The following is a 20927-nucleotide window of genomic DNA, read 5'->3' as shown; positions in this document are numbered from 1 at the left end:
AAAGCAAATAGTATATCTCGGATCCGAGTAAAATTTCGGTTTCAGTTTCATTCGGATTGGGCAAATCTCTCGGATTCCATGTAAAAATGTAGTTCCTCAAGGAAAAATCTTTGAACTTGGTCAATCTTGTGCAAACCTTTTTTGTGGAACAGACCTAAATTCCTCTTGGACCTTCATGTTTACCATTGAGCGAAATTTCATTTCTCACATTGCCTAATTGTGCCTTTTTGTCAAACAATGCCTTTTGTATCTCGTCTTGTTTTTCATCGTCTGTTTATTGTCTTCGGCGGAGCACATGTAGGTACTTGAACGTTTTCAACCAGCCCAAACCCCTTTGGATGGTATCTGTAGTAATCTTTCCCGTCCATACTTCGTTTTATGAGTTGTGGGTGTGCAGCTCTATTTTTTCTTGTGTTTGGTGCCTGCAACTCCTGGCCGAGGCCTATTGAGGTCTATGGGACAGTTGTGAGGATGACCAATATAACCATTGGCAACGGATGTGGTGGTCATCCCACGGGTGCTGTTCCTCCTTGCCTCAGCCTGTTCAATAAGATGAGAAATCAACGATTGGTAGTGGTGACTTGTATATAGCCAATACATACATTACGTGGTGATCTTGCGGGCAATTGACGGCCCACATTGCCACTATTTGGCGCTGATGGGATAATCTGCCTGGAGGTGTTGCTTCGTCCGGGGATTGTTGTTGTGGGCGTTCGATTTGTGAGCCTAGATCTGCTTGTGATTAAAGGTGGAATGGGCGTGGTGGCGTTAGTACGACCAGCTCTGTTTCTGGCCGATTGTGAGAACCGCGTTTGAAGCCCGGACTTGGAAGAGAGGTTTGACCTGTTGTTTTCCATCACTGTTGATTTCAGTCACAATGATATTGCTCGTTTGTTCACGAAAGTTCGCAATGATTATATCAAATACGTTTTTTTATCAATAGTTTATAGTTTTTTTGTGTTAGTTGTGTAGAGATAGGCATAAAAAGAGTTGTTATGGCTCAGGTTCTTTTAAAGTTGGGGGTTGAACCAAACCTTGGATCTTGGACCTTTTTTTTCTTGGTGGCACCAATGCTCTCCGTTTTGCACTCTGGCCAAGTGTTAGATTTCAGAATGATTGAACTAGTTGTATGCTGCCAAAACTAAAATGCATCATTACATGAGTCAGAATATTTATATCTCATATTTCTCCTCTTATCTTATCTTGTTTCCCCGAGGACCTTTATTTGCAACATCAGACAACCCAAACAAAACGTGAAGACGCACGGTAGATTGCTAAATGAAATGCTTGTGACAAACTGTAAAAACGATTTCTTTTAGGGACATTGTGTGACCCAAGTCACTTATTGTACATAAGATTTTGAAAGAGTTAGCCAAAAACGACACAAACACATTATATTTCAATAAAGAAGAATCGGCCCAATCGGCCCTTCCTTTGCCGAGGCTGACTCACAAAGCGCTTTCTGAAGTGTAGAACCCAATCCATATTTCGTGCAGGGTAAGGGGACTATAATTTTGAATTTTATTGCTTTATGGAATTCTAGCCCACATAAATGAACTTACATACCTAAAAACATTACAAAAACTAAAATTTTCAAAAGCCTACTCAATGTAAATTAAGAACACACTTAGTTAGCTCTAGAATATGATTTATTATATCTTCTATTTCATCGCTTCTTAGTCATATTTTAATTGAATTTTTAATGAGCCCACAGTAGCCGTGAAGCTAGGGCCCTTCTGCTTGTGATAGTTGAGAAAATTCCGAAATATTTATCATTCTACTACTGCATGGGATTTAGTGTTCCAAATGTCATCGTTTTTAGCTTCAAAATGTTCCGGTTACATGTTGATTCAATTTCCCAAGGATTATAATTAAATTAAGTTTTTATGTGGGCTAGAATTTCATAGAGCAAAAAAAGAAAAAGTCGAAGTTGTTCCCTACGACTTTTTGAGGTAGAAAATGCCAAGCTGTGTTTTGGAATTTCTCTGGAAAGTTGATAAGGCTTTTTGAAGACCGTGAATGGCAAACCAATAAAGAAAGCAAAAGAGTGCTGGGAAAAGTATGCTTGTAATGTGAGAAATTTCACAATGACTCAGTCATAATCTCTTGCAGAGGTGTTTCATCAAGTAGCACAGTCTATACGCAAATAGTTTTCATCTTTGCTTTAGGTATCATTTACCCTATTAAATTTGACCTTTGTCTGGAGATAAACATAGCAATCTAATATATGTTGAAAACAAAGTGTTTTTTCGACAAATTTTGACACGTCATTGTTGGTAAAGATGAATTTGCGCTCAAATGTCGGTTTAGTGGGAAAGTTGAGTTCTTTTTCTCCAAATCATTGAGGAATTTTAGAATTTTAAGGGATATTGAGCTATCTTGCGAATAAGCTAAAACAAGGAAAGTAATGCTCGACTGTTGTGATATTGAACATCTACAGTATATCAATAGTCCAGGACTTGGAGTTTACATGTAACGAAGTATCTTAGTGCAAGGCACGCTTGGGAACAGAACCATTGAATCCCATTAAACTCAGTAGACGTTAAGTAGATCATATACTCATATACCTCTTATTCCTATATTCCTCTATCGCCTACTTTTTGGTGTTGGAATGGATGAACATACAATACAATATAATACAATATACTCGATTGATTTCAAGTGCTGGTGTGATCCTAGTTTCCATCCAATGGGTTTTTAAAAATTACAGTTTTTTTTAAATGTTTCGACAATGTGATGTTTTAGATTTGAGTTTATTAATTAGACTAATTGAATTTGAGCATAGTTGATTTGAGTAATTATGAGTTGTTTCTAAAGGCTTTGCGAGCTAGAAAACGGCAAAGTTGCGATTGGGTACTTTCCTCCTAATAGGGTAAAGCTTTTTAATAAACGTTTTTAAGAAAATAAAAGTGAACAAGAAAGGCGTCTGCAAGAGCTTAAAATATGCCAAAAGATCAGCATAAAAACCACAAAACATACATTACCGTTCCGTTCGCCCTCGAGTCGAATGTATAGTAACACTTTTGAAAAACTAAAAAATTCGATTGTACTCCATTCGTTTGCACATTATTTCGGGTTGCTAGGGCTATTTCGACAGATATAAATACGTCAAACACGTTTTAAGGCAACATGGTTTTGGTTTTGGCCTTCTTTCTCAAACCTCCTACTGAGGCTTTCAAAATGACACCCCATTGCTCACCAACATCTGAAAACGCTCTTCAAATCATTGCAACTGATAATTTTCTTTACGAGCTCAACGTGCAATAAATAGATGTCATCATTTGCTGATCATTGTCGTTGATAAAAGGTAACGATGTACTTGGAAACTTCATCCATCAAACATTTGTATATTGTTCCAAAGTAACGCACACTGGTTTCAGTAGTTTTTGTTCTTGATCTTCTTGAGTACATTGCTCTGCTCTAGGGCAGCCTTTCTTTTCCTCATGGGAGGCGTGGCCCCTGCCCCAACTACGTCGATGACATCCGAAATACTTCTTGGCTTCTCTCCCTTGATCAACGCCAAGGTTGGGTTGGGTTTGAGTTTGTCCGGGATCTCCAGAGTCTTTCCTGGACACAGACTTTCGTACTGCATCTTGCAGGTCTGCAGCTCGACCTCACAGGTGGCCAGGGCGTTCTTGAGCTCATACAAGAGTACCAAGTCACTTCGAAGCTCATTGAACTCTGAACAGATCTCCTCTGTTGGCATGGGTTGCAGCTCGACTTTCAATTCCTGGAGGAGCTGTTCAATGGCCTTGCTCTTCTTTTGACCTACACTGGGAGGCAACTTCATCCTTTGGGACCTCAGGGCAACTCCTTGAATGAAAATAAAAAAAGACCCGATTGAAATATTTGTCACAATTGCTCTCAGAGTAGGTATTTATTTAATGGCTGCTCTTTTTGCGTTAAGAAGTGAAGGTAAATGAATCTTGATCAGGATAAGAAGTCAAGATGGTCAAGACTCCTGCGGCCAAGTTCAGCTAATATGATGAGAAGACACATATCCTATAAGCCATTAAAATGTCAAAACGTGTCTAGTGAACATCCATTTTTAATGAACATTTTGCACCATGTCGCACTTGTTGAAGTTTTTTAGAATGGAGTAACATTTTTTTTTTCTTCTTGGGCCTTTTACTATCTCTTCATATGCATTTCATCCTCATTGCAGTCATATTAAAAAAAATTAACCATCTGGCGAACACTTTATTAAGGCCTTTCAGATGTGGCTTCGATTTGAGATTGGAAGAAAATGCTGATAAGATCAAGGCGTTTAGTTTTTGAAATCGAAATTTGAATATGTTTCATGGAAAGAGACGACCATTGAATACGAAGTTTTAGTTGATGTCGACAATTTTCCAAGGCATAATTTAACTCAAAACTTTTCAAAGCCAAACCTAGCGTTTTGAATTCTTTTACATTGATGAGAGTCAAAACTAAATTGATAAACAACCAATTTTCATAAAAGCAATATCTTCTTGTACCTGGGTTACTCTTTTGATCAGGGAATTTGATACCAGCCGCTTCCATTGAATTGATGTCCTTGGAACCACCTGCATTCTTGTTCTGGGAGGACGACGATTTCTTCTTATTTGAAGGAGTGGAGGGTGAACTTTGGGTCTTTTTGTCAGTTTTAATGGTACTTGTGGAGTCGGCCTGAGCAATCAGTTTCTGGAGATCCTGTGTCTTTTTCTCCCGCTCTCTCTTCTTGGCCTCGATCTTTCTCAGCTCATTCTTTAGCATCTCTTCCTCCTCCACCTAAAAAACCACAAGACAATGCTTTATCGATGCTCGAAAAAGAATCATGAAAAAGTCCACAGATTATGCTACCTCTTCCGGAGTTCGATTGTACAGTTTCTCGAGTTGTCGTTTGCGTTTCCTTTCGTGCTCTCCATCGTAAACGTAGGGTTTGCTCACTTTGGATGGATCCGCATGAAGTATTTCCAACTTTTCACATAATCCGTAATATCGCTCCTTGAGATCCTCTATACTTCGATTTTTGTGGGTTTGCCGGTCATATCTGGACAAAAAGCAGTGTGCAAAAAGTAAACGGTCTTCGAGGGTTGACCGCTAAATAGCTCACCTGTCGTGGATCACGGGGAATCTGAGGTCAAATCTCTGGCAGAGATCCAAGAGATGATCGGTTTCCTCTCTGGTCCAGCCATCAGATTCTAGATGGTTCATGTACTCCATATCCGTATAAGTTGGCATCTCAAGTCTCTTATTGAACCTTAGCAGTAAAAGAAAAAAAAAACGAGGTCGTATTGAAGATGCATCCAATGATTCAAAATTGATTGGTAGTTCACTTGGCGAATGGATATTCCTTGCCCTCGTCTTGTCCTCGTCGCCAATGGTAAAGCACAAGACTGTCTTTTCGAGCGGGATTGGTGAAGGGCATCCACTTCCATGGGCGCACCTTTCGCATGCCCAATTTGGCCTTGACCGACTTATAGCCTTGATCTAAATAGGAAGGTTTGTATTACTTGTGGGCCAACAAGTTTTTTTTTAATCATTGGAAGAGCAGTCATCGCAATTGTTTATCTTTTGATTAAAAACTTGCTGCAGGATCAACAACGGCACATTCCCAAACAAATTGAACAATCAAGGAGCCCGAGAAAGATGATATTGCTTGCACTAATCTAGACTGCTCTGGAAAACGCATATTAAGCCTCAGCGGTCACTGCTATTGACCCTTCATCCTGGGTACCTTCTCTGAATACTTGTCAGTAAAGAGGATTTCCTTTGCTTCCCTCACCACAATTGAAACCACCTTGTCTTTCAAGATGCTGTCACAAAGTCTCTCGACATGGGTGCTGATCTAGATGTGACCTATTTGTATTTTTCGAAGGCCTTTGACAAAGTCGACCATGGACTTCTATTGAGGAAGTGAAAACCTGGATTCAAGCATGGTAAAGAGGAAGAGGACAAAGAGTGGTTCTGAATGGCACTGGCTCTGAGTGGAAACCGGTCAAATCTGGTGTTCCCCAAGGGAGTGTACTTGGACCACTTCTTTTTCTCGTCTATGTGAGTGACTTGCAACCTTTGCATGTATCGAGGATGTTGAAGTTTCCAGACAATGTGAAGCTCTTTCGACAGATCAATGACCTAGAAGACGTGCCAGCTCTTCAGAAGGACATTTCAGCGGTTGAAGGATGGACCTCGGTATATGGCAGGGGACTGAACTCCCTGAAAAGCACGTTTATGAGCTTTGGAAGACGCAGAGACTCCAGGCCTTTCACCTACTCCATGACGAATGGTTCCCTCCTGTCCAAAATGTCTCTCAAAAGGATCTTGCAATCATTTTTGAACCGACAAACACATTCAGCAGGCATTGCTCAGACGTGAAAGTAAGAGCAAATCGTATTCTAGGCTTGCTTAAACGTCACTTTATAACAAGGGGTGGTGAGATCTGGGGCAAGTTGTTCAAGACGACGTCCGGTCCTGGTTGGAATTTGGCACCCAAGTGTGGTGTCCAGTGTTAAAGAAAGATATTCGTGCGATTGAGTCTGTGCAGAGACGGGGAACAAAAGTGCCGGGCAAGGGCAGAGACCTGCCATATTGCGTCAGACTTGAAACACTAGGCTTGGTCTCCTTGGAGAAGCGAAGAATTGAACTGGACATAGTTCTTGCTCATAAGCTCCTCACTGAGAGGGCGACAAACAGTGGATAATTTCGACTTGAGGTGTCGTGGCCATTTCTTTGCCATTCGTGTCAAAAAGTATTGGAATGCGTTGCCGTTGGAACTTCGACAGACGTCCTCTTGTACCTCCTGCAAAACGGCCCTAAAGAAGCTGGATTTCTGTTCCTCCCGGGTCTTGTTTTGACGTCGTACATAAGAAAGGCCACCCATGTCTTAATTTAGTCGGCTGCTGTTCTAAATTAGTTTCACAATCTTCTCCTTTTTTTCCTTTTTTCTCTTGCCTATACTCACTTTACACTCTTGCGTGTTATAAACAACAAACAAATGAAAGAATCATGGGATGGGTGGTTCAGGGAGAATAATTGAGATGAATCGTAAACATCGGATGATTTCAGTGATTTTCATTCCACAACTCACAATAATATGGCTTCATTTATGCCAATGATCTCGTCGCTTCAGAACGACTTCACTATAACGTGTCGTTCTTGTCATTCGGTTACATGCACCCAAAAATAAAATGGCAATAGAAGATAACCAATGAAATGCTAAATAATGTGTCCAACCAAGCCTGGTCAGACTCAGGACTCAATTGCAGCCATAACTCTATATATGGAAGAGATCAGCATAGGATTCAAGTCCCCTAGAGCCCATCATTTTAAACCTATTTTCAAGTCGAGATGAACGTTTTTTAGCCCACTAATAAAGCGGTTCATTGAAGTCTGATGACTGATTGACTGACCTAGTCCTCGATTTGAGTCTGTGGGCACAATGGGCGGGGCGTCTTTACTGTCATTGTACAAGAGGTTATAGAGTTCTCGGGCCATGCCCTCAGGACGTTTGGGCGCCACCTCTTTCTTGCCCGATTTGCGGGGACGATCCATGGCTAGAATCATCTCTTTGGTCACCATGGACCCGCCCCCGCCTTCAGGCGTGCCCCCCGCCGGACCTAAACCCATGATTTCACGCACATCCGCGGAGGAAGCCATCCTCTTTGCATGGGACACTCCGGAACAAAACTGCACTTGGTTTTGTTTGTTGTGAAGGGGAATTTGAGGACGCCAGGTCAGCGTTGCCAAAACCAGGGCGATTTAAGACCAAACTGGCCAGTGTGAAAGAGATAAGCATGAAGGTATGGCCTTTGGCTTAGATCGATCGAGTTTCAAACGTTTCGCTTTGTCCCCAACGACGACCTTCTGGCAGACGGACACAGTAACGCCAAATGTCATTTGAAAAGATTGTAGTCTGCGTTGGCAGCCATGTGTTCAATGTGCAAGACATACTAGAACAAGCAATGATACCATGCTCTTAGATTTCAAAAATAACGGCGGTGGGCTGATGGGTTCCAGTTAGGCATTGTCAATGATGAAATAAGTCGAGGATTTAGGTCAGCTTACTATTTTCTCTCCGAAATGGCAGCACTGCTTGGCCAAGATTGGGGAAATAATAGCTGACAATAAACTAAGCTTGCCAAGGGCCCAATGTCAAAAAACAGCCAAAAAAGCTTGCGTTTGGTTCTTTTCAACGTATATTTTGACAAGTAACTATGATTTGTTGGGGGTCTTTCCGGTTTATGCTTGGAAAAAGCGTACTTTTCATAGGTCTACTTGTCCAGCCACCTTGGGCTCCAGCGTGACTGCGAACTTATTTTATAGAGAGTAGATCGATACTGACAAAAAGAAATGTAAGATTATGCATAGACCAATGAAAATTATGGACGTATCTCGAAGACCAAGACTAGTCATCAGGGCTGCACCATTAGTCTTGACATGTTTCAGGTCCGTCCTGTCCATAGCTTTCTTGAAGCTCAAGAAAACGCGATTTTCAACTTAAACCTGGCGGCCCTGATATCATGACTAGCAAAATTGGACCAAAGATTCGACAGACAGCCTAAATGTAATTGCGGCTGAATTGGGCTTTTGTTACAACTAGTCTTGGTCGAGGCATGTCCATAGTTTTCAGTGGTCTATGGATTATGATTATGTTGTTGTGTCAACACTCTAAACTCATCGCTTGGTTCATTTATCATCCATCTTGATTACTTAAGCATTATCTGTGGATTAAAAGGACCAACAATTTTCTCATTTACTCTCTAGTGATCATTTTTTCTTGTTCCTCCATTTGTGCTATCAGATCAGTTTGGGGAAAATTGATGCTTATTGTTGATGATCTTTTGGCATTCTTGACAGTTTTCATGAACTATCGTGCCTTATAATCATATCTGCTTGTACGTTTTGTTTGTTTTGCTGTCAAGTGGCAGTTCTGTTTCTGATGGTCAAGCAATCAGCGCTTCTATAAAACTTTGGATCTCTGCTTCAATTGAAAATCAAATGAAAACTCAAGGCCTAGCTTTTGTTTAAAAGCTGGCACTTGCCATAATTGCCTTCATGTAGACTCAAAGATAAAAGATATCTATCAACAATACAATCCCGAATATTGCACAGAGGACTCAAGGAGGATAATGGCAATACTTTTGAAACAACTCTCATGCAAAAAGTTACAATTTCAAGCACTTTTCTCAACAAAACTTGCTCAATTTACCAATATGTCTTGAATCAACAATCCCTTCCCTAGGTAACCATTTTTCATCAATAAGGTCTCAAGTGTACTTGATCGGTCAATATTTTGTCCAGATCCAAGCCTATATTAAACTGAAATCTGATTTTACATCCTTCAACAGAACCATCCCGATCCTGTCAATGTTCTAATGGGTCACCCTACTCCGTCAACATTCAAGTCCATGTTTACGTCTGCTTTCAAACCCAGCTGATCCGACTCAATCCATTGCCGCACACATCAACCGCCCAACCCCTAAACCAACTAACTGACTGGAGTTTTCTATAACGTCTCTTTGTGTGGGTCAATATGGATTTGAACGAAGCCACTCTGCTCGATTTGTCCGCTACTTTGTCGCAAACTTTGAGTCCGGACCGCGCCGTGCGGACTCAAGCCGAGTCGAATCTGCACTCTTTGGCCAATCAACGGGGTTTCCCGCTCGTTTTGTTGTCCTTGTTGGACAAGGATCAAGTGGAGCTGCAAGTGAGAGTGGCCGGGGCCATTCACTTCAAGAACCTCATCAAGGCCACCTGGAAAGTGGTAAGTGACCACCAACAAGTTCGATATTGCTGCGCTAAATTTAGAGGTCCAGTGGGCTCTAATTTGAATTGGCGCAATCAGCTGTGAAATACCCCACGGAACCTCACGATGAACTTGCACGATCTGGGTCGTACATTTGCCGTTTCGTCTTCACAATTTATAAAGTCAGTCTGGGTGGGGCATGTTGCTATTGGTCGCGGTGAAGAATGAGTGCCAATTTTGGCGAATTTTCTTGAAGTTTTGACTTCAGATGGGTAAAAATGTACAATCCCAACCACAGATTAGTTGATGGCCCCACATTTAAGAAATCAAACCAGAGTAAACTTGTAGAAGCAGAATTTGAAGAGAGTAAGTAAAAAAGGGGTATTATTCCATACAAAATAACAAAAACACAATAGTAGATGGGCAAATGTAACTAATAGAATTGATGTGTTTTCTCCTCAAAAGTTTTCCTAAACTTTTGGATGCCAAAGCACGTTATTTTGGCTTTTATATTTTCAAAGTTCATGCCAAATGAAGAAAATCAGTTGGGTTATTGATTGACAGATCATATAAACAGATCAACAACCCAATGGTGAGAACGTAACACATTTACTTTTTAGAATTAAACCAACTATCCAAGATAAATTTGAAACTAAGAATTGACATCGTCATTTATGACCATTTCCAAATATTTTGCCGAAGCGCCAATAGTATGTTTAAATCTTAAAAAAATAAAGCATTACTTTTATTTCTAAAAAATGGTTTGAAACAATGTAAGACAAACAAATAACAGCCCCACACCTTTCAAATAGAACCATCTGCATTATTAGTTCAACTGTTATGCACTGATGGCAAAAATCAATATTGAAGAAATTTCCGGCACTTTGTGGCACCATTTTTTGCTGGTGGTCGAGAAAGGCTTTTTAATGTTTTGGCCTCTAAATTTCTTGAGAGTTAAGCTGGATATATAGCAACAGTAGTTGGAAGCAAATACCTCCCTCACAATTCAAGAGGAGGCATGATTGTGACTTCTTTCTTTGTGGTCTTAAAAATTGGGAATGTTCCTGGCATAGAATTTGCACTCCATTTTAACAGTGTTCGTGTGATCAATCTGAGGTGTAGCTAAAACTGGACATGGGGCCCGGGTCAAAAAAAGGCAATGGAAGGCAAGGACAAGAATAACTCATTGACTTGCTTATTGTGCCCAAGATGAAAACTCAGGATTGTAGCTATTGGATATCATGGAACTACATTAGTATGCTTTCTGTTCTTTATAACTAAGACAAATCTCAGAGATATTAGGTATCATTTTGTCCCAAATGTTTGGCTTCCCGTTACCTTTTTGAAAAATATTACCAATTCCTTGATTTTGTTCCACTTAGACTGAGGATTCCGACGACAAGATCCATGCAGAGGATCGAGATCGCATCAAGCAATTGATCGTGGATATGATGCTAAAATCCCCTCCTCACATTCAAAAGCAATTAAGCAATGCCATTGCCATCATAGGCCAGCAAGATTTTCCTATGAAATGGCCGGAGCTGCTGCAAAACATGGTGCAGAAATTCGCTTCCGGAGACTTCCATCTGATCAATGGTGTCCTCCAGACGGCTGCCTCCATTTTTGAGAAATACTCGTTTGAGATGAAGTCCCAGAAACTCTGGGAAGAGATCAAGTTCGTGTTGGACAATTTTGCCCAACCCTTCACGGATTTGATGAATGCCACCATGGGATTGGCCAAGCAACATGCAGCCAATCCCGACGCGTTGAAGGTCATCTTCGGATCGTTGGTGCAGATCGCCAAGATCTTCTATTACTTGAATTACCAGGATCTACCCGAGTTCTTTGAGGACAACATCACTGTATGGATGAACCATTTTCATGAGTTGCTCACCTCAGACAATAAGATCCTTAAGACCGAGGACGAAGAAGAACCCGGACTCTTGGAGGAGCTCAAATCTCAAATCTGCGATAACATTGGTGAGTTGAAGGTCATTCTACTCCCCATAGAGATGCCTTGTATCTCTTGGTCAGAATTTTTCTTAAAAAAAAACCATTGAGCTATTGAAATCATTCTCATTTTCCCCAAAATGTTTACCTAATGACAATGGCACACGTGGTATTTTTTATTTGGCCGTCAGAGGTCGCGTGGGAAAAGAGTACCAAGCAACCCGGGACGATCCAATCAGTATCGTACGGGCAAAGCCGCATCTCCTCCCTAGCTCACCTTGGTGTCAAACATCAGAATATGATCTCAACATCTGCCATTATATTCTGTTCATTATTTTCCAGGGCTGTACGCTCATAAATACGAAGAAGAGTTTTCCCCATTCATGCAGCAATTCGTGACGGCTGTCTGGAATCTGTTACTCACCGTGGGTCCCCAAGTCAAGTACGACCTCTTGGCCTCAAACGCCATCCAGTTCCTGGCCTCTGTAGCAGATCGCCAACAGTACAAGAGTCTCTTCGAGGACCGTAACGTCCTCAGTTCCATCTGTGAGAAAGTGATTGTGCCCAATATTGAGATGAGAGACATCGACGTTGAACAGTTTGAGGACAATGCTGAAGAGTACATCCGTCGAGATCTGGAAGGTTCTGATGTTGACACTCGGCGCCGAGCGGCCTGTGACCTGGTCAAAGGGTTGTCCAGGTACTTTGAATCTCAAATCACCGAGATCTTTGGTGCCTATGTGAAAACCATGTTGGAAATGTATGCCACAAATCCCGCCCAGAAATGGCGGAGCAAGGATGCGGCCATTTATCTGGTTACATCCTTGGCCACCCGCGCCAAAACAGCCAAACATGGCATCACTCAAACTAACCAATTGGTGGACTTGAGCGACTTTTGCTTAAAATACATCATCCCCGATCTTCAGTCGCAGAACGTGAACGAGCTACCCGTGATCAAGGCGGACGCCATCAAGTATGTCATGACATTCCGCTCGCAACTCCCTCCGGAGACGATTAAGGCTTGCCTCCCTTTGCTCATTCCTTTCCTAAGAGCCGAGAGCCACGTGGTTCACACCTACGCCGCGGCAGCTGTAGACAAGATCTTGATCATGAAGAAGCCTGGGTTGCAGGATGCGCTCGTGTCCTCGCAGGACCTGGCACCTTTGGCGGAGCAGCTCCTGACCGGCCTATTTGGTGCCTTCAGTCTCCCTGGCTCTACTGAGAACGAGTACGTTATGAAGTGCGTGATGCGCAGCTTTTCCACTCTCAAGGAGAGCGTTATCCCTTACTTGGCGTCCTTACTCCCTGTCCTCACCCAAAAGCTGCAATTGGCAGCCAAAAACCCGACCCGACCCCATTATAACCACTACTTATTCGAGTCCTTGGGTCTGTCAATTCGGATCGTGTGCAAGACACAACCTCAAGCAGTGGCCAATTTTGAGTCTGTCTTGTTCCCGGTGTTCCAAGAGATTCTTCAACAAGATGTCCAAGAGTTTGTGCCCTACGTGTTCCAAATCTTGTCATTGTTATTGGAGTTGCACACTGATTCTGTGCCACAGCCCTACATGGAGCTATTCCAATTCCTTTTAATGCCTGTCCTTTGGGATCGACCTGGGAATGTGACCCCATTGGTGAGGCTGATTCAGGCTTACATCTCACGAGGTCCCCAGCAAATCATCAACTTGGACAAGGTCGAAGCCCTGCTTGGCGTATTTCAAAAGCTCATTGCCTCCAAGAGCAATGATCATGAAGGCTTCTATCTGGTCCAATCACTTGTGGAGCACTTTCCCGAGCAAATTATGGATAAATACTTGACCAGTATCTTTAGACTTTTGTTCCAAAGGCTGACTTCGTCCAAAACCACCAAGTTCGTCAAGAGCTTCTTGGTTTTCATGTTTCTTGTGGCCATCAAGTATGGTGGTTCCAAGCTCATTCAAACCATTGACTCCATCCAAGCCCAAATGTTTTCCATGGTCTGTGAAAGACTCATCATCCTCGAGATTCAAAAGGTGTCTGGGTCCACCGAGAAGAAAATCTGCGCCGTCGGCCTGACCAAATTACTCTGTGACACTCCAGAAATGACCCAAGGATCCTACGCCAATTTCTGGACGCCCATTCTTCAAGCCTTGGTGGGACTGTTCGAACTCCCAGAGGACGAAACCATCCCGGATGATGAGCATTTCATCGAGATCGAAGACACGCCAGGCTACCAGACAGCCTACAGTCAATTGGTTTTTGTGGGCAAGCGGAACCACGACCCTTTGGCGGGAGTGGCAGATCCAAGGGTGAATCTGGCCCAGAGCTTACACAAGATGTCGGTAGCTCGCCCAGGAATGATTGGACCTCTGGTGGCTCAAATGAACCCCCAGGCTCAGCAGTTCTTACAGAAGTACCTGCAAGCCGCCAATGTGAACTTGAGTTGAAAATGCTGCAAGGGGATTTCTTGGTATTTTATGTAATAAAACGGTCATCATTCATATAAAACATGGTTTGTTCAAATAATGAAGGTTTATTGATTCTAATCTGGTAATGTAATTAAGAAGTTGCTTTGCACCCGCTCACGTTTCTCTCTTTTGGCACAAATGCTTATGTACGTAACTAACCAAGTTCAGGCCAAAAGAACAAACTTACTTATTGGCGCTAATTTGTAATTAGCTGGGCGACGAAAAAACTTCAATGTTCCCTTCCTTTTTTTTCTTTTCAGAAATGAAAGATCTGTTTTCGTAGGAAAAATGATTCTCAGACACAAAGATCTAAGCCTGTTAAAAAAGACATGAAGCTACTTTTGTGAAAAATTGAAGCAATTAATAATACCTTTATTGCGACTCTTAGTCATGTTATGGGGTAAAAGTATAAAGGAGAGATGGTTTATAAACGCTACACAGACTGTAAAATGTATAAAAGAAACATGTCAAAAATGGTAAATGCAATAAAATAGTTGACTAGAGAGTGATATCGCACTGAATTTGACTAGCTTTGTTTCAGTTCACATGAAAAAAGTGAAGGCGATGAGAGCAGACGGTACAGACACAGTTAAGTAAAGGTAAGTGGTGAAATTCTTGGTTATTGCATGCAGAGAAAAGGATGGGCCAAATTGAAAAGATCTTTTGTCAGCTCCCGTTGTTGATGGCATTTGGCCGGGAAACGGACAAAGGCGCGTGAACGCCAATACTCCGAAGGGATGTCGGGCCAAAGACAATAAGGTGTTGGCAAGTCCTTGACCGGGAAGGACAACTTGTGTCCGGACATCACCTCTTGAAAGGTCCCGTTCCCAACACTGTTGGACACTAACTTGGCCAGCCCGATGGCGAGGTTCCTAGTTTTGCATTTAAAACACACCCATACATTATTGGCAAATTGGGGCACACACATTCTTTGTCTTACAATTCGTAGAAAATGCACCTATGACAAAAAAAATCGTTGCTTTAAAGCTAGTGTTGAAGTACATTCTTGCTTTTGTGACAAGTCCCATGTTTTTTAAAGCTAACGCGATACTTTATAGACCTGCCTTTCGAAATATATCCTAATTATTCATTTGCGGGTACAATGCAATATGAGGGAATGTACTCAGTTGAAGTTCAAGCACAGGAGAAGGACTTGGCACCACACTTGCCACTGGCATGATCGTATCCACAATTCGTGCAAGTTTTAATCTCGCCCTTCTTGACCTTGCTGTCATTCTGTGCTCCAGAATCTTTCTTCGAATCCTTCCCCTTGCTCATATCATTGATCTTTGTTTTGCAAAGTCCAGTGTCTATAGGGAGCCATTACTAATGACCTCGGCAGATCTCAAGAACATTGCTCAGGGTTAACTGGTCCAGACGCGTTTTCAAGACATCTTGCCTTTGCAATTGCCGTTTTCACAATTGGGTTCAACTTGTCAAATGCGGAATCGTTCAGCTCTTTCTTACCACAGCCTTTGATAAGTGTTCTTTGTCGTGTAAAAGACAAGGTACAATTAGTTAAAGGAGGTTTCGCGTAATACACTAAATCCATGTGGTTTCTATATTTGCAAGTAATACCAAGAGAAAAAATGTTTAAACGGGCATTATTTCCAAGCAAAATTGGGCTCAAGCTTGCATATTTATAATTTACCTATATATGATATAGACCACATGATATTTCCCACAGCAATGGAAAGCGGCACGTGCATTTTCCTTCTTTACAAATGGGGACCGCACAGTAATGACCAATTACCGCCCCATTAGCATTTTGCCCACGCTTTCTAAGGTGCTCGGAAAGGTCGTTTTGAAACAGATTTTTGAGCCGTTCGAAAAGGACCATCTTGGTAAACTCAATTTGGATTTCGGCCTCACAACTCAACTTCCCATGCGATTCATAGCTTCTTGGAAAATATCTTCAACCACCAAGACCAAAGGATTTCAATAGGAATATTTGTAGACCTAAAGAAGGCTTTCGATATCATCTCTCACAACATTGCTCTGGCGAAGATGGGCAAATACGATTTCAGCAAACGCATCTTACTATGGTTGAACAACTATTTAAGATGGAGAGTACAAGTAATGGATATTGATGGTCATTTATGTATCTGAACCCAGGAAATTTAGTTGTGGCGTCCCGCAAGGTAGTCTGCAACCTTTCTTGAAATATACGAATGACCTTCCGAAAGCAACACATTTTATGTTAAGTATGTCCGCTGACGACACGACCTTTCAATACTTCGCAACTAATTGATTAATGGTCCAAGCTGAGTGCTGTCTGTGGATGGAGAAACTGAGCGAGTACTTCAAGGCGAATAGGCTTTTAATGAATTTTAGTATGACAAAACTAGTTTTATTTGGACTGAGGAATCCGATCCAGACCTTTAAATTAGAAGTTACAGAGTAGATATTCAACAAGCGGGATCACAGTTTTCGGAACCGTTTGTAAATTTTTTGGGAATGCGAATTGACGATCGACTTAATTGGAAAGAGCATGTAAATTTTGTTAGGCTAGCGTAAGGTGAACCCTGTACAATTTTTCATGGCTAAGGGCAATGTACCATGAAATTTGCGTAGAGTACTTTATGACTCCTTGATTAAAAACCGCCTGGGAATACGGACTGGATTTTTTGGCCAAAGCTGCGCTGTCAAGAGACTTGTTCCTTTGCAAAAGAAGGCGATAAGGTGAATAATTAATTTTTTTTTGGTTTGGTTTTTCACGGGCTTTTCTAACCGCTACAGGGAATGTAATCCCCAGTACTATTAAAATGAAAGGTTATAATTCGTCTATTTATTACCTTTCAATTTTTATATGATATTTGGTCTACCAACGAATTTGAGTTGGCAGACCGAGCTAGTCCTTGAATGTAGGGTTGATCTGGTATGCTATCTAAAAATTTGTCCAAGTCTGACTTGAAAGATGCTACCGGATCAACAAGGCCTACGTATTCCCTACGAATATCAGAGGGAAGCAAATTAAACAATGAAGGAGCCCGAGAAAGAAGAGATGTGGACTTCATTGTTCGAACTAGCCTGGATTCTCGAAGACTTGAAGGTGCTCTCAAAACGCACATTAAGCCTCTACGGTCACTAGAATTGACCCTAAACCCTGGGTTGGGACAAAGCTCATGGATACTTTTGAAAACGTACAATATCAGATACCTTTCGTACCTTCTCTGAGTACTGTACAATCCCAACCGTTCTAACCTTTCCCAATACGAGAGCTCTCTCATTCCTGTGATGTTCCTAGTGAAACATCTTTGGACTTGCTCGACCTTTTGCAAACCTGCTGAACTCATTGGAGCCCAAATGGGTGAGGCGTATTCAAGATGTGGCTGGACAATCGACTTGTACAGAGTTAGCATCGTGATGCTATCTCTGGACTTAAACGTGCGATATATCCAACCACACATTTGAAAAGCCTTACCCACCTTCAGCTGGATATGCTCATCGAACTTTCCATTATTTTGGAGGACTACACCTAGATCTTTCATAGATGAGACCTGCTCAATATCTTTACCTCCATTATCTACGAGTGGAGTATTTAAAGGAGTTGACCCAAATGTCATTGAGCGGAATTTCATTCCGTTCAGGGCCATATTACTCCCAGTTACCCAAGAGTAGATTCGATCTAAGTCCTTTGCAAGGCTACTGGAATCTTGGCCATTCCTACCAGAAACTAACTTTGTATCGTCAGCACAAGAAGAGATTATTTCAGATCAATTTAGGTGTAATGCTGAAACAAGTGGCACCATTTGTTAGGGTAACAATGAGAAAATACCAATTTTGTCCGAAGTTGTGCCAAATTTGACTTTTTTCAGGTCACACGATGGATGGCGAGAATTATTGAAATTGATAACGTCAACTTGTAATCGTCAATATATTGTTTATTGAATCTTTTCCTTACAGTCACTGAAATGTTGGTGAACATCCTCAATATTTGCTCGGATGATGAACTCATGTCGGATCCCGAGGATGCTAATGAGACCAAAAGTAAGTGTTCCTATTCTCAATCCTATTTTGGCTTTTTAATCATGGTAACTCTTGAGTTTTTTTCGCCTAAATTGACTCTTGTTTACCTTCGACAGGCGAATATATATCCAAAGGTAATTAGGAATGTCGTTAGCTTGAGGGATGAATATTGGGGGAAGTATTTCGGAATTGTTCCATCCTTTTTGCCACTAGTGATTGATAATTACGATAAAGGAGAACCGCTAACGTTTCTTGGGACAACAAGATCCATACCATTCATGCTCTACTCATGCCGAATCTTGATGTGTTCATCTATTGTTTTGAATGATCATAATTCCTTCTTAGGTCTGTTGCGAAGGTACCTTGAGTTCAATCAATGGGGCTAATTCAGTATTCTTTTGGATTCGACTAATCATGGTTTCATTGATTAATTGGTTACCATTGCCAACCATGTCTCTCTTGACGGAAATGCCGAGCTCAAGCATGTGTATTCATTTATCGTTCTAGGTCAAGCCAATGAGAGGAAGGAAGTTATTCGGAACAAAATCCGCGCCATTGGAAAAATGGCCCGCGTCTTCTCTGTGCTCAGGTAACTTGACTTTTTCCCTATAGACCTAGATCCTTGCTTCAGGTCTCAAGGCAACCCCTCGTAAAAGTGACCAAATGTCTTGTTTTGTAAACCAAGTTTTCAATAACGCTTTACATTGAATATTGAAAAGAGTTTGTTCACTAATAATGATTTTAGTTCAAACATGCTGGATAGTGACAAATGAAAGCATGCAATTTTGCCGTGTGACTTGATTCAAATTGAAGCAAAACATGATTTTACTGCAACGTGTCATCTTGCAATTTGCTGATCAAGAGAGAGCGGAACAATATTTCATTGATTTTGCTTAAGATTTGATTTTTAAATGAAGCCTAAGTTGTCTTGTATATAATGTTGAAGACCTAATGTAGATTCTCAAAAAAATTGCCCTCAATCCCACGAAAACATCAGGGTTAGCTAGCCTTAGCTTCACAACTGTTCATATTTTACCTTTGATTCTCGGGTTTGTAACCGACACAAGTTACACACACTGTAAGTCATGGAGTGTCATGATTTATAAAATATTTGGTCGCTGAATGTTGCTTTGAAAGAGAAGAAGGATAACATGAGCTTGTGTTTTTTATATATTTCATAGATGAATAAGAGTCTGTCCTTCAGCTCAAGGGGCTCACGCCCACCGGAGCATTGCCCTTGGGAGCATTGTCTGGCGGAAAAGCGTCGTTGAACAACGGTGAGTTTACTCCACGAGAGCTGGTTTCATTTAGAGCATTGTCAGATCATACATCGTTCATTGGTTTTTCCTTGTTTTCATGCTGAAATTGTGTTCTGAAGCTGCTCCTTCAACGTTTAAGTGTTCACACTTAAAGGGTCACAATTCTTGCCCTTTCAGCTCTTCAAGGATTCTCGCCGAATCACAAAATCACATCCTTTGCGGAGGCTAAGGTAAATATTTGGAATTTTATTGTCCAAAAGTGCTCAACTTCCCAAAGTAGCCAATGGGTCAATGAGGGGAGTATATGCTTGAGAAGATTGATCTCCATCAAATTTCAACGTTCATCCATTGTTATTGAGAGGGAAGAACGGTCTTTACATTCATGAACTTTGTTTAAGGGCTTGGACTTGCCAAACGAGCGAATGCGTCCGCGTAAGGATGCTCCTGCAACCCCGGAAGAGCCAGCCAAGGCTAACAATAACTACTACTATAACAACAACAATACTATTACCATTACCGCTACTGCTACTATTACTACTACTACAACTACTACTATTTCAACTTCTGTTACCACGATGAGTGATCGTTTTTTGTTGTATGTGGCCGGTTATTGGTGACCCTGCAGGTTTCCCCCTTCTTTTTCCTCCATCGCAGCAGGTGCACCATCTGGCGGAATGTATGAGTATGACTTAAAACTTGATATTTGCACCCTATTGGGCATAGTTCCTGGATTTTTCCGCTGTTTTTTCTTGTTTCGGATCTTGTCAAGTCAATCGAAGCCGGTAATTCCTTTCCACCTTTGGATGTCGCCCTCCCCTACAAACTAAGACTCATTCACTTCTGTACTTATTGCAACAAACTGAACTAAACACATCAGGTATTACCTTTGATGACAAGATCTCTCGTTCATGTTTCGATGATTATCTACATGTGAATATGGGCTTTGTCTTTATTGCGAAAGAACGCCACCATGAAAGAAGATAAAAACAAGATTTTTAATAAAACATTTCCAAAAATAATTCTGGTTGTGACCCTATCCTTATTCTACTTCATTCTAAGCAAACAAAACAGCTGGTCTTCTCCTCATTATTACAATAACTATTATCCTCTACGTCCTCCTGTTTGTCCTACAATTTGCATGATGATTGCAATTGCAACAACACCATACCAACAGCAACAAATTTAAAATCCCAAATCATCTCGAAATTAGCAAAAACATCCCATCCAATCTCTAAAATAATAATTGTGCACAAAACTATCCAGATCTATCGTAGATATAGACCAGGCGCAATTCTTGATTTCCGCCCTTTAAACTTTCCCCCCTTATCATGTGCAACCACTTATCACCTTGAAATGAAAAAATGCCCCTATTATTCTAATTATCATTGCCATTATTAATATCATTATTACATTTGCTTACTTATTATACCATGGTGCCATCAAAACTCGATGTTTTTCCCTCGTGATTTGTTCTGTTTCGTTCTTACAGCGACACTTCTGGTGAAGTTCCGTGAGTGTGGCCAAAGTTCTTGCTCTGAATTGAACTGTTTCTTGCCCCCTCTAGCGCCATTTGACTGAATCTTGCTAGTTTTGCTC

The 20927-nt window shown here is 41.3% G+C and overlaps 2 protein-coding genes and 2 long non-coding RNA genes across 4 annotated transcripts; 2 read left to right on the top strand and 2 right to left on the bottom strand.

Moving 5' to 3' along the window:
* Nucleotides 1-251: 251 nt before the first annotated feature.
* Nucleotides 252-1194, bottom strand: LOC131892450 (uncharacterized). Its single transcript, XR_009374561.1, has 2 exons — nucleotides 603-1194; nucleotides 252-540 (listed from the first exon to the last, which is right to left on the bottom strand). It is a non-coding gene; the product is annotated as an uncharacterized LOC131892450 (long non-coding RNA).
* Nucleotides 1195-3327: 2133 nt separating this feature from the next.
* On the bottom strand, nucleotides 3328-7686 carry LOC131892444 (DNA methyltransferase 1-associated protein 1-like). Its single transcript, XM_059242327.1, has 6 exons — nucleotides 7374-7686; nucleotides 5301-5454; nucleotides 5078-5224; nucleotides 4825-5014; nucleotides 4479-4752; nucleotides 3328-3813 (listed from the first exon to the last, which is right to left on the bottom strand). The coding sequence occupies exons 1-6, from the start codon at nucleotides 7618-7620 to the stop codon at nucleotides 3377-3379; spliced, it is 1449 nt and encodes a 482-aa protein (XP_059098310.1). The 5' UTR covers nucleotides 7621-7686; the 3' UTR covers nucleotides 3328-3376.
* Nucleotides 7687-9393: 1707 nt separating this feature from the next.
* On the top strand, nucleotides 9394-14143 carry LOC131891776 (exportin-2-like). The gene is made up of 3 exons (XM_059241438.1): nucleotides 9394-9727; nucleotides 11092-11689; nucleotides 12002-14143. The coding sequence occupies exons 1-3, from the start codon at nucleotides 9497-9499 to the stop codon at nucleotides 14080-14082; spliced, it is 2910 nt and encodes a 969-aa protein (XP_059097421.1). The 5' UTR covers nucleotides 9394-9496; the 3' UTR covers nucleotides 14083-14143.
* A 5104-nt stretch (nucleotides 14144-19247) lies between these two features.
* LOC131891386 (uncharacterized) lies at nucleotides 19248-20226 on the top strand. Its single transcript, XR_009374398.1, has 3 exons — nucleotides 19248-19349; nucleotides 19509-19561; nucleotides 19730-20226. It is a non-coding gene; the product is annotated as an uncharacterized LOC131891386 (long non-coding RNA).
* The last annotated feature ends 701 nt before the right edge of the window (nucleotides 20227-20927 follow it).

Source organism: Tigriopus californicus, chromosome 12 (assembly GCF_007210705.1).
Source record: "Tigriopus californicus strain San Diego chromosome 12, Tcal_SD_v2.1, whole genome shotgun sequence".
NCBI lineage: Eukaryota > Metazoa > Arthropoda > Copepoda > Harpacticoida > Harpacticidae > Tigriopus > Tigriopus californicus.
The sequence above is the reverse complement of the archived record's forward strand: the minus strand, read 5'-3'. Positions and strand labels throughout refer to the sequence as shown.

What these genes read in the sequence shown, in the direction of transcription:
- LOC131892444 (XM_059242327.1), bottom strand. Translation starts at nt 7,620, where the DNA reads ATGGCTTCCTCCGCGGATGTGCGTGAAATCATGGGTTTAGGTCCGGCG. An exon ending in AGACTCAAATCGAGGACTAG is followed by an intron (nt 5,455 to 7,373) that starts GTCAGTCAATCA and finishes CTTCCTATTTAG; the next exon opens with ATCAAGGCTATAAGTCGGTC. An exon ending in TGATCAAAAGAGTAACCCAG is followed by an intron (nt 3,814 to 4,478) that starts GTACAAGAAGAT and finishes TTTTCATTCAAG; the next exon opens with GAGTTGCCCTGAGGTCCCAA.
- LOC131891776 (XM_059241438.1), top strand. Translation starts at nt 9,497, where the DNA reads ATGGATTTGAACGAAGCCACTCTGCTCGATTTGTCCGCTACTTTGTCG. An exon ending in TCAAGGCCACCTGGAAAGTG is followed by an intron (nt 9,728 to 11,091) that starts GTAAGTGACCAC and finishes TGTTCCACTTAG; the next exon opens with ACTGAGGATTCCGACGACAA. An exon ending in TCAAATCTGCGATAACATTG is followed by an intron (nt 11,690 to 12,001) that starts GTGAGTTGAAGG and finishes ATTATTTTCCAG; the next exon opens with GGCTGTACGCTCATAAATAC.